Source organism: Rhododendron vialii, chromosome 8a (assembly GCF_030253575.1).
Source record: "Rhododendron vialii isolate Sample 1 chromosome 8a, ASM3025357v1".
NCBI lineage: Eukaryota > Viridiplantae > Streptophyta > Magnoliopsida > Ericales > Ericaceae > Rhododendron > Rhododendron vialii.
Genome location: NC_080564.1, coordinates 10409480 through 10422858, shown reverse-complemented (window position 1 = coordinate 10422858; position 13379 = coordinate 10409480). Strand labels below are relative to the sequence as shown.

Genomic DNA, 13379 nt, shown 5'->3' with positions numbered 1-13379 from the left:
CTGACATAGTTGAGCACCGCAAAAGCTGGCCCGGAAAACTTGAGTCATCCAAAAAGGTAATGACACAGAGAAATGTGGGATTGCCACAGTGAGTCAGTGATACATGCCTTGTGCATTTTAGTACACAGTAGAAAGAAAGCCCCGACAACCTGACTACCTGAGGTTACACAACGATCGCCTCCATCAAAGGAGGCAACTTCTCTAAATGAGACTCCTCCATTACAATAACAGCATGATTCTTCAGGGCATTTGTCATCCGAAAGTTATCGGGCATAAAGACTGGTGACTCAAGCGTAACAAAACCAGTTTTATCAACATGTATCCTTGGAGATGGTTGACAATTTTTAGGATTTACGTTAAAGAAAATACATATAAACAACACAAATAACGATAGGGGAAACAAACTGGTTTCACAAGAATTGCAATATTCTTCAAGATGCATTCCAGGCTATAGTCACATCCCTCTCTGTTGAGTGAATGATGAGTCCAATCTCAATTTGAAAGCATTTGGATTCAGATTAACATCATGTTATGAGAACTATCTTTGGCAATAACAAAAAATGTACAAGTGCCTGCAGGAATTGCCGTTGCTTCCAGTTAAAAGGGTAGATAGTGAAAATAATAGGCTAGCAAACTCAAAAGTCCTGCCTTTGAGACTTGATGTCATCTTTAGCTGCACTTCTTCCAGAGAGCAAGCTGGAAAAGGCATAAATCAAGAGAAAGTGATCAACCATATAACAGGCTACATGGACAAAATAACACCGGTTGTCGGAAATGTATTTATGTTTACCCATCCAAATTAGGGGCAAGAGTTGGTTCACACTCCAGATTTGATAGGAGCACATTCTCTGGTCTCTGCGTTCCTAGGATGCATGCTTCCGGCACCTTGTCCTTTACCTCAGATGCTTGTGTATTGAATCACCGCATCAACACAGGTTAGAACAAGGACAGAATCAATAGTTGAGCTCTAAAGACAATAAAACACCAATAGCCATAAGCATACTGCTGACGTTATATAAGTGTTTTCTTCAATATAATTAAGAAACATAGGCTTAGACAACCTACCTAATGGCTTTTTTGGAGAATGATCATCCACATTTAGTTGTTGATCATGCGGCATGTCCTTCCTGTAGATTTCATTCACCTAGTAGAAACGCAAAGTATGTGGGACCATTCATTCAATCCAGGTCAGAATCACATACAGGTTAGGTTAAACATGTAAACTTACTTTGGAATTGGATGATGTGTGGAACTGAAGGGGTCTAAGGTCACCTTTGATTGCTGATTCCCTTCCAAACAAAGTTTCAGAACTGAGTGTACTTGATAAGTCAACTGCCGTTAACTGGGCTGGATTAGTGCTTTGGTTGGGTATGTCAAAGAGAGTGTTTGTTGAAGTTTCCTGGTTAAAAGATAAGCCGGTCACATCCGTTCCATTTCCTTCATAAAAGCCCTTTGGCATCTGGGTGAGTTGGGCTGGCTGTAATGCTCCAGGCAAGCACATAGGATACAAACTTAACCCATTTCTCATTGTTAACATCTGAAATGGAGATTGGTGTCAGTAATTAACCCTAACCAGACTAACAAAATGATAACAATAATACGCAAACAGAAAGATCAATAAAATGTTAAAAAGGAAAGACAAAATCCAAAATCTCAAAACACAACGAAGGATTAGTCATGAAGCGCACGAAATAAAAAGGACGACAGACAGCAGCAGGAGGCGGAAATAAGCTTGGAAAAAGCAGCTTAGGAGAGGAAACAAATTCAGCATCACAAAGCACAATTCCCCTAAGAAGAAAAATGCAGGAAACTAAACTAAAAATCAGTCGAAGGAGGATCATTTGACTCAACAAAGCCTTATGCCTGACTATTTGAGGTTGGGCTGATGAGGTGGATTACCAAGGTTACTGTGCATATATTATCCAGTATTCCTAAAGACCACTTTCTTTAATAGCTAAGCAACGTGGTGCATAACTTTCTCCTCTAGAAACTTTGTTCAACAAGATTGACAGGTAGGATGATATCCGCATCCTGAGGAATAAAGTTGGAAATTTCTTTCAACTTAAAAGTCATTTGGTTAAAAAAAAATCCTATTTGTACAGGGGGTTTGGAGTGTGGACTCTGGTCACATAACCAGAGAGAAGGTACCCTTTGCCACCAGTTTCCAATTCTCCATTTTCACTGGACATGCCACTACTTATCTACCAGTTATCTACAACGAAGGCTCATGGTTTCCCTCAGCAATCTTGTTATCAGAATAGACTGAATATATACACCTTTGCCACTGGAGTTTGGCACAAAGAGAACAAGTTCTCACAAAATTCTACATGCTAATCAGCATGGATAGGAACACAACAAGATACGGACACGTAGATAGCTCATTTCTTCAGAATTTAGAACATGGACACTGTTATAGCTTCCACCTTAAAACTAATTGGCAACGAGTGGAGAGGCCGCCCAGGTTTATACTCCCTCTGCCCAAAATGGATGTCCATTTTAGGGAGTCTAAAAAAATTAGGAGACACAATCATTACCCTTTTCAAGTTATGCCCTTCAATCATTACTTCGTCCTTTTTTAATATCTTAATTAGATAGAGAAGGGCAATGGTGGAAATTAAGTGATTTTGTCCCTTTGACTTTCCAAAATGGACAAATCTGGGACAACAAAAAGCGTCACGATTGTCATCCATTTTGGGACGGAGCAAGTACATTTTTTAAGAGATAACATGGATGTGGAACAAACTCCAACAGACACGTGGACATGGCGAATAAAATATATTTTTGCATTATAGAGGCCTATTATTAATCTATATAAAAGATGAAAACAACATTTCTATCAACTGAAGATAAAACCCACAAAAAGTATTACCATTGTGACAATTCAAATCAACGGTCACTGTGTAGGTATTCATGAACCAAATATCAATTGAAATTCACCCTGGGCCAAGTTTTGAACATTTCATTTTAACCTCGTAATGTGTCCCTTCACGTGTCCTCTACTTGTCCAATAGTGTCCACAACGTGTCCTAGCAAAACAAATGTCATTAAAAATTTAGACACGTGTTTAGGTGTGTTTGACACGTGTCCAAAGAGTGTCGTGTCCGACACAATGTCGGACACAGATACATTAGGCTAGTAGATATGTCCGTGCTTCTTAGATCAGCACATATGGAATTTTACCCACTTGATCAGAAACAACAAGATGATTGTGGATAGATTAGCAATCCATCAATCAAACTTAGGACTGATGCAGGCTTCACCTCTGGAAGCCCAAACTCCAAGTATCAGTAAGGATTTCTCAAACTTTGCTAATCGCATTATGGTCATTGAAATTTTTTCGAGCTATAAAATGCTAAAACTGAAAGAATAAATTAGGAGGAGCTACTTCTGCAATACTGTCACAAACTGTTCGTCAACCTTCTTGAAAGAAATCAACATACCTGCACTTGGAGCTGAAGCTGCTTGAGGTACTCTATGGCATCATCGAGCATCGATGCCTTATCAGTCTATCACAACCACCAAAGTACCAAATAAATCACTCAATACCAGAACTGATTTGTTAACAAACAACAAAAATCAAGATCAACTAAAATCAAAAAATTCATGCAACCTTGTTTGAGTTGGGGATTAGATTCTGCAATGCTTTCATTTTTTCATTGATCCGGCTCCTCCTCCTCTATCCAACCCAAAACAACCACAAAGTTAAGGCCCAAACAAGAAAATTTTGGAGAAAGAAATGATTTACTTGGAAAGTTGGAGTACATATCCTCATAGCACATATAAACAACCTTTTCAGACAAGTTATGGAACTCCGCTGCTCTGCCACGCTTCAAAGAACTACGAGATGGAACCTGCTTTGTTGGCACCTCCTCCACAAGAGCTTCAAGACCCTCCTATAGAACACAATCACATTTTCTAGTCAACAACATAACACTCTCTCAACTATCAAAATCTGTGAGGATAGGGTTCCAAATGGAAGTCAAGTATACCTTGACAGAATATATGTGAATCAGGGAGGTGAGGATAGATAGTGTTTAGTAAGGAAGGAGATGGAGATTGATCTAAAGGGGTGAAGGAGAGGGCAAGAGGTACAGAAGAAACCAACTCTAAAAATCCTGCTTGACGATCTACAAAATCCAACTCTTCTGAGCCGAGACTTTCTTCCCTGCTCTTATTGACTTACAACTTCATGAGAAGCAACAGATGGGCCTTCTGTTGGGATTAAACGCGGAAGCACCCAAGAACCGAGATTCAAAACACAACCACAATCGCAACCTAGGTTAGTCCTTACGAAACTACATGTAATTTTGAAGTTAAAAATAATGTACTTATCAAAACAATTGTTTGTGCAATATGAATATTGTTTGATAGATCTCCTTTTGAACTATGCAAAAAAAAAAAACGAAAAATTATTCTAGTAAATACAGTATTTTTGTGAGAACCCACCTCATGGGAAAGTCCCACATCGGTAGTTTTAGGAAAGAGTAAATGGAATATAAGGGATTTCGACCAGCTACTATATAACTTATATAACTTGAGGTTAACCTTTTGAGCCACGTGGTTAGGCGAATGGTTAGCAGGTCAGCTGTGACGGGTTGTTACAGTTGGTATCAGAGCACAATCCCGGTCTACATGGTGGGAGCCACCTCTAGAATTTGGTATAAGCACACTGACTGTTGTACAAACCAAAGTGCCACACTATGACCATCAGGAGAAGGTTGCTGGTCTAAAGGGTGCAACGACGTTGCAGCCAAGGTGGGGAGATTGTGGAGATTTCGACCAGTTACTGTATAACTTGAGGTTAATCTTTTGAGCCACGTAGTTAGGCGAATGGTTAGCAGGTCAGCTGTGGCAGGTCGTTACAATTTTCAAGTTTGAAAACAGCACACGCAGAGAGTACTTTTTTGTCGTGGACAACTGAAAAGGGAGAGATTCCAAACTCTCCACCCTTATTCAACTACTTTTGAGAAAATGAGTTGAACGACCTGTTAACCATTCGCCTAACTACGTGGCTCAAAAGGTTAACCTAGGGTTATACGGTAGCTGGTCGGTATCACTTATATACCACTTTTCCTTTTAATTCCCCTCGATGTGAGACTGACTTTTGCCCAAAGGTGGGCTCTCACAACTTTTGAGGTGGTATTTTTAGCACCGCATCAGAGTAGTTAATAATAGTGGGTTTGGCTATGTTCCCCTGATTTAGTTTGAAATAATTTTCAAATGTTGTGATCGTGTTTGGGAGTTATTTTTTGTTATTTTTCTTCTTTTCCACTACCTTAAGCACATGGTGGAGTCCAGTGTTCTAAAACTCGCTACTCGCTCGGCCAGGCACCTTGGAGCGAGTACTCGGCATTAGTTGGCGAGTAATGCCCACCGAGTAGGGGATTAGTCCCCTCAGCCAGGCACCTTGGAGCAAGTACTCGGTGAGGAATACCGAGTTTTAGAACACTGGTGGAGTCAGCTAAATGTTGATGTAAAAAAAAAGTTCTACTTTATAGCTGTAGACCCAGCCATCTCATAAAGACTTCCAAGTTCCAGCCACTCGATCAAATCTATGTATATATCTTTCCCCTTCCAAGAACGGGGAATCTCTTATGTTCTTCTTCTCTCTTTCTCTCAGACTTGACCTGTTTATTGCGAATCTCACGCTCGAATCTCACAATGTAAAAAACTTGACGTTGACGATTGGAGTTTCGTCAACACCCAAATAATCATTCAAATAATGCTTGAAGAGCCTACGAAGGAGAAAGGGACCAACTCTAAAAACTCATGAGTATTCAATGACTTGCAATGGTGTGCGATTCACCACGAGTTGCTTGTAAGGATAAAGAGAATGGGGTATACTCCTAATAAGGTCCAACAAAAGTTCGTTCGCATGAAACGATAGTATAAGATTTTCGACAATTTAATTGGTGAGACTGGTTTGGGTTAGGACATTGTGATCCAAACAGTTACAGCACCAGAACATGTGTCGCAATCATACCTCCAGGTATGTCAACTTTAGGTACCAATGTATTAACTCAAATCACTTACGTTTATCACCCATATAGTGCTGGTCTTTCCCACTACTTTAACTTCCTTGTAGGGACATCCTGACGCGGGTAAATACCACCAAAAAGACCTTGACCACTATGACCAGTTGAAGAAACTCTTTTCGGGCTCATTGGCCAACGGTGCATTTGCCCACCATCATCCATAGGAGCCCAACATTTGATGAGAAAATTGCCATGTATGAAATGGAAAAGCCTATAACGAGGGAGGATAGTGTGTCAAGGGGTAAAAGGAAGTCTGATGGTAGTGGCGGAAGTAGCTCTAAGTCAATGACGTTTGAGAAAAAAAGAAACAACTTATGAAAAATATACTTTGGCCAACCAGAGGAGGGGAGAGTACTATGAATTGTTGGCTGATAACCGTCGAGCCCAAGAAGCATACTCCATTCCCAATTGCCTTTAATTGTTGGACCAGATAAAGCCTATTATTAGTAACCAACAATACCTTAAGGCTTATAACAAACTTCTTAGCGAGAAAAGTCAACTCAAAGGGTTTGTGAGAACCCAAGCTAAGTCCCACATTGGCCACTTGGGAAATTGTTGAATGGTTTAAAAGGGATCGCGAGCAGCTACTATTAACTTGAGGTTAACCTTTTGAACCATGTGGTTAAGCTAAGGGTTAACAGGTCAACTGGCGCAGGTCGTTTACATTTGGTATTAGAGCTTGCACCAACCAGAAATGTGAGGCAAGTCTACAAGGAGATGTGCTTAGGTGAGGCTGACAAGCGAGGAGCTTGAGGTGCTTATCATGCTTGGACGAGTCCCACATGAGAGGAGCTTGAGGTGCTTAAACGGGTATTTGTCTCACGTCACATTGCTTGGTAAGTGAAAATGATGGACCCTGTGGTGCAACAAGGACGTTGTGATCCTAAATGGGGGAGATTGTGAGAACCCAAGCTAAGGGGCTGTTTGATATCCCATATTCAGCACTTAAAACTGAAACAATTAAGTAATAAGTGATTAAGTAGGTTTGATAATCACATTTTACATTACTTAACAAATTAAGTGCCACTTAAAATATAGTGTAAAAAGTTGATAAAAATTAAGTAGCTTTGAGCTACTTAATTCTGGCTGAATTCTTATATGCTTGCATTCAACCACCACCACTACCACCAATCCTCCACCATCGTCGTCACTCAACCACCGCCACCACAACCGCCACCACTTCCACCACCACTCCCATCACCATTCCACCACCACCATCACTACTCCATTACTACGCTATCACCACCACAACCATCACTATTCCACTATCACGCTACCACCACCGCAGCCATTACCACCACAACCCATCACTCCACCACCGCCACCTCCACTACCACCACCATGACCATTACCACCAACATTACTCCACTCCACCCCCACCACCATCACTTCACCACCATGCTTCCACCACCATAACCATTACCATCCACCACTAGTCCACACCACCACCACCGCCATCACTCCGCCGCCACCACCACTACCACACCACCCCTACCACCACAACGCCACCACTGCACCACAACCGCCACCACTCTCACCACAATCACTACCACGATACCACCACCACAACCATCACTATTCCACTACCACCACTACCACACTACCACCATAACCGCCATCACTCCACCGCCGCCGCCACCACCGCCACCACCACCACTCCACTACCACCACTGTAACGCTACCACTACCACAACCATTACCATCACCACTACTCCACTCCACTCCACTCCACCCCACCCCACCTCTACCACCATCACTCCACCACCGCCGCCACCACCACCACCACCATAACGCTACCACTACCACAACCATTACCATCACCATCACCACTACTCCACGCCACCCCACCCCACCCCTACCACCATCACTTCACCACCACCACCACCACGACGCTACCACCACCACAACTATTACCACCCACCACCGCCACCACTACCACCATGCCACCACCATCACTACCACACCACCCTTACCACTACTACCACGCCGTCGCCACCGCCACCACTACAACGCCACCATTGCACCACCATCATTCCACCGTCACTATCACACTGCCACCATCCCACCACCACCCTCACCACTACCATTCCATCACCACCACCACCACAATCACCAAAACTAAAAAAATTAGAACTAAAATTAATTCATTAATTTTAATTTAGTGCTTAATATATTTATCAAACAGTTCTTCAACTTAAAAAATTCAGCATTCAGCTTTCAGTACTTAACTTTTCAGCTTTCAGTTTCAGTTTTCAGTTTTATCAAACAGCCCCTAAGTCCCACATCAGCCACTTGGTAAATTGTTGAATGCTTTAAAAAGGGATCGCGAGCAACTACTATTAAGTTGAGGTTAACCGTTTGAGCCACGTGGTTAGGCTAAAGGTTAGTAGGTTAGCTGACCCGGGTGGTTACATTGTTGCTATATGGTCGGAGACGAGGGTTGAGTGGGCCAAGGATCTTTGATGAGCACATAGTAGTAACTTGTGTTTAGTATTGTGTTCAAGTATTTGTGTTTAGTATCGTTGGCTCATTCCACCTTCATTTTCAGCAGTATAGTAATAAACCCTATTGCGTTGACTTTCCTCGATAAGAAGTTGGTTATAAGTTGGTTGCCGATGATGGGCTTAATCTGGTCAACAATTCATAGTACTCCCCCCTCCTCTTGTTGGCAAAAACATACTTTTCATAAGCTGCTTTTTTTTTCTCGAACCTCATTGACTTAGAGCTACTTCCGCCACTACTATCAGACTTTCTTTTACCCATCGACACATGATCCTCCCTCTTTAAAGGCTTTCTCACTTCATTCATGGCAATTTCCTCATCAGATGTTGGGGCTCCTAAGGATGATGGGCAGGCAAATGCATCATTGGCCAATGAGCCCGAAAGCAGCTCTTTCAACTGGTCATAGTGGTCAAGGCCTTTTTGACAATATTTACCCACGTCAGGATGTCCCTGCAAGGAAGTTAAGGTAGCAAGAAAGACCAGCACTATATGGGCAATAAACGTAGGTGACTTAAGTTAATACATACGTACCTAAAGTTGACATACCTAGAGGTATGCTTGCCACACATGTTCTGGTGCTGTGACTGTTTGGGTCGCAATGCCCCATCCCAAACAAGTCTGACCGATTAAATTGTCGAAAATCTTATCTTTCATTTCATCCAAACAAACTTTTGTTGGACCTTATTAGGAGTATACCCCATTCTCCCTGTCCTCACAAGCAACTCGTGATGAATCGCATGTCATTGAATACTCATGAGTTTTTAGAGTTGGTCCCTTACTCCTTCCTAGCCTCCTCAAGCATTATTTGAATGATTATTTGGGTGTTGACGAAACTCCAATCGTCAACGTTAAGTTTTTTACACTGTGAGATTTGAGAGTGAGATTCGCAATAAAGAAGTTAGAATTGAGAGAGAAGAAGAAGAAGACATTCACAATAAATAAGTCAGAATTGAGAAGAAGAAGATCCATGTTCTTGAAAAGGGAAAGATATATAGTATATACACAGATTTGATCGAGTGGTTAGAAGTCTTTATGAGAGGGTTCGATCCACAGCTATAAAGCTGAACTTTTTTTTTTTTACATCAACATTTAACTGACCCTACCATGTGCTTAAGGTTGTGGGAAAGAAGAAAAAAATGACAAAAAAATAACTCTCAAACGATCACAAAATTTAAAAATTATTTCAAACTAAATTAGACGAACATAGCCAAACCCACTTTATTAAGTACTCTGATGCAGTGTTAAAAATACCACCTATAAAGTTGTGAGAGCCCCACCCTTGGGCAAAACACAGTGTCACATCGGTGGGGAATTAAAAGACAAAGTGATATACTCCCTCTGTTTCTTTTTAAGTGTTCTACTTCGTAACTCCAACTTATTAAAAGACATAATCATTACACCCTTCACATCACTTTTACCTCCATTTTCCCAATTTACCCTATATGAAGACATCATCATTACACTTTTATTCACTAACTTTTCAAAATAGAATCAACTTTTAAGGGCAAAATAGAAAATGCATCAACTTTTACCCATTAACTTTACAAAATGGACAACCCAAAATGGAACACTGGACACTAAATGTAACACTCCAACTTTTATAAACAAATAAGACCCTAAAAAGAATTAGAAAAAAACAAAAACAAATAAGGAGCTAACTTTCAATGGGCCGCTTACCGTTAGGATTCGAGGAGTATATCGATCATGATTCAAGATTTATTAAAGATTAGGATTTTTTTTTTTCTAAGTGGCAATTTTTATTAAACTCTACAAATATTTCTCAACCTTGTTAACAACAATGCGGTATGTGCTTTCGCAAGACGTAAGAAATAATCCGGAAAGAATTGGATAAGATACTCAATAGTTATAGTTGGATTTTTTTAGATATTACTAGATATTGAAAGATTTGGATAAGATTAGATAAGATTTTGGATAAGATTAGATAAGATATGGCTAGATATGTTAGAATATTCTAGGTCTTTTGGTTACAAGTATAAATAGGCCCCCTCTCCTTCATGCACAACAAACACAAGCACACACATCACACACACGGCACCAACAAAAGGAAGAAAGAAAATAGAGAAGGGAAGAAACAAAAGAGAGAAAGAAGGAAGGAGAAAGTAAAAAAAAAAAAAAGAACAAGGGAGGAGAAAAAGGATTAGGTCCTAAAACGATACGGTAAATTACGGAGGCAAAAAGGTGAGTTACGAAAATACTCTGGGTACATATTATTTTCTAAATTTGTTTTGTGATTGTTTTATTAATTCTTATGTTGAATAAAAATAAATTATATAAGTATAATTGTGAAAAGAAAAAGATTTTTTATAAAAATACATGGGATTGATTTTCTTAAAAAGAAGTTTAATGGATATTGGTATAACATCTGGACGAAAAGCTCTAACAAGCTATGTTTGAATTGGCGCATATGGATTGTGGAAAGGATACGGCCGGGTATCCATTGGATTGATATCAATTCCATTGTTTTGCTGGGGTCGCTCCCCGGGCTACCGGATTACCGCCTATGATGGTTAAGATGATGGTTAAGATGAAAAGATGATAATATAACGATTGATATATCTCTCTTTGTCTCACTTGTGGTGATTGCAATTTGAATATGATTGTTCTCTATCTTACGATTTTGCAAGCTGATGGATTATTATGCTATGTTATTATCCTACTTAATCCCATGTTTATTATGTAGCCTTAGTATATCGTAACTTACTGAATTGGTTTTGTGTTTTCATAAAACCTTTTCAGGTATTCAAGGTTAAGGAAGGTTGTTATTATATGTGGAAGATTCTGGTAGTTATGGCTAAATAATAAAAAGATATGATGATAAGTGGCACGTGTGTGTTGGCCACAATAATGTATTTTACTTATTGAAGTTCAAAGTTTGTACTGAGTTCGAACGCTAATAAGCTCTGTTATAATATATTTTAAATTATAGACCTTGGAGTTTTTAGAATAAAATTTTATGATTGTTGATATCAAGGCCTGTGGTGATTTTTAAATCATTGGCCATGTCACGGATTTTACCCTTCAAATTTGGGTCGTGACACTAAAAAATGGACTCTAAAAGGGACGGTGGGAGTATAAGTGATACCAACTACTATAACCCGAGTTTAACCTTTTGAGCCACGTGGTTAGGCGAATAGTCAACGGGTCAAGCAACTCACTTTCTCCAAACTAGTTGAATAAGGGTGGAAAGTCCGGAATCTCTCCATTTTCAGTGTCTACAACAAAAAAGTACTCACCGTGCGCTATTTTCGAACTTGAAAATATTGTATAGAAATTGACTTCTACACTCCTTTTTTACCACATACACTCTTTTTTTGTCTTTATTTGGTGTGAATTTACTCTATTACCCCTTAATGTGTGGAAAAAGTGAATTTATGAAAGAGTAAAAAGCTAAATTCACATGAATAAGAACAAAAAAAAGAGTGTATGTGATAAAAATAGGAGTGTAGAAGTCAATTTCCTATTATATTTTGTAGAATAATTTTTTGATTTTTCTGCAAGGTCCAAAAAGAGATCTAACAAACAATATTCATACTGCACAAACAATTATTTCGATAAATATATTATTTTAATATTAAAAATCAGGGGACGGACGAAATATGCTACCACTTCTACGGACAATTTTCCAACTTTTTCGCACCATATTAAAAGTCTCAGTTACTTATGCATAAAAATACTTCATTATTTTATCCGAAAATCAAACAAAATTTTGGGAAAGCAATTGCAAGTACCTCGCTTTCGCCATCATACTCGTCAGCGTCAATGTCAACAGTTCCAACCGAGGAGGACGCGTTCGTGGCACCGGCCGGAAAATAGTAGCCGGAAGAGGAAAGCACGGCGCCGGGCGACGAGTTTAACCCAGAAGATGACTCGGCGGTGGAGATCCGGTCGGTGACGTGGCATCCGTATCCGGAAAGCACAGAAGGTTGGACCGGACGGTGCGGGTTTCCGGGCAGTGACGCGGCGGCCGCGAGAGGGTCGGATGAGCGGAGGAGGATCTGGTGGAGGAAGAGGGACAGGTCGTCGGTTTCAGGTGGGGAAGAAGACGAAGCGCATGTGGACTTATTGTTGTACATATCCGCCATTATAACTGACAGACACTCAAGCAAACGTAGCCTGAAGATCGAACAACGCAAGCCGGACTAGAGCTTGAGAGTAATGAGGAAAAGAGGAAACACAGGGACGGCGTCGCCTTTGTTTCCTCTCTCTGCAAAACCCATTTCCAATTTTTCCACACTGATGATCTCTTGTCTTTTGAGAGTGTGGGGTGGGTTTGATTTTTATTTTCTGTTTTTTGTACGTCTCTCAGTTCATCTTTTTTTCTGGTTGCGTCTCTTCTTTGTGAACCCCGTTCTCTCTCTCTCTCTCTCTGTCTCTCTCTCTCTCTCCAGCATGTACTTTAGCTGCCGTTCAAAAGAAAAAAAAAAAAAAAAAAACATGTACTTTAGCTGACATTGAAGTGAGTGGAAACTGTGCGCGGGTTTTTAAATGAAACGAAACGGCACGCGTAATCAGGGAGAGTGATTTGCAAAGGCGGGTGTCTCCTCTCCGGTCAGGTCCGGTCCGGTCCGGTCCAGCAAATTTGGGCACCTTTCGAGCCCATATTGATGATCCTGTAGAGCACGCCAGACTTAGGATCACGCAAAAAATCACGTCGACTGGATAACATTGTTTTGTTTGGTTTGTGATTTAAGTAGTGTTTTTAAATAATGAGTGGAGAAATAAATGAAAGTAATGATTGAAGAGAGAGGTAAAAAATAAAGAGAGATAGAGTGAGGGGTTGTTCCTCTTTTTCAAAAAGTTCTTTTTTGAAAAAGAAGGCAA

The 13379-nt window shown here is 40.3% G+C and overlaps 1 protein-coding gene across 2 annotated transcripts; it reads right to left on the bottom strand.

The window, feature by feature from the left end:
- Window positions 1–391: 391 nt before the first annotated feature.
- Window positions 392–12974, bottom strand: LOC131298085 (transcription factor SPATULA-like). Of its 2 annotated transcripts, XM_058323375.1 has the most exons (7): window positions 12287–12974; window positions 3789–3893; window positions 3611–3676; window positions 3441–3506; window positions 1229–1537; window positions 791–1144; window positions 392–696 (listed from the first exon to the last, which is right to left on the bottom strand). In XM_058323375.1, the coding sequence occupies exons 1-6, from the start codon at window positions 12638–12640 to the stop codon at window positions 968–970; spliced, it is 1077 nt and encodes a 358-aa protein (XP_058179358.1). In that variant the 5' UTR covers window positions 12641–12974; the 3' UTR covers window positions 392–696; window positions 791–967. The 2 variants fall into 2 exon arrangements, with proteins under 2 accessions (XP_058179358.1, XP_058179359.1); XM_058323376.1 differs by lacking the exon at window positions 3611–3676.
- Between the last annotated feature and the right edge of the window lie 405 nt (window positions 12975–13379).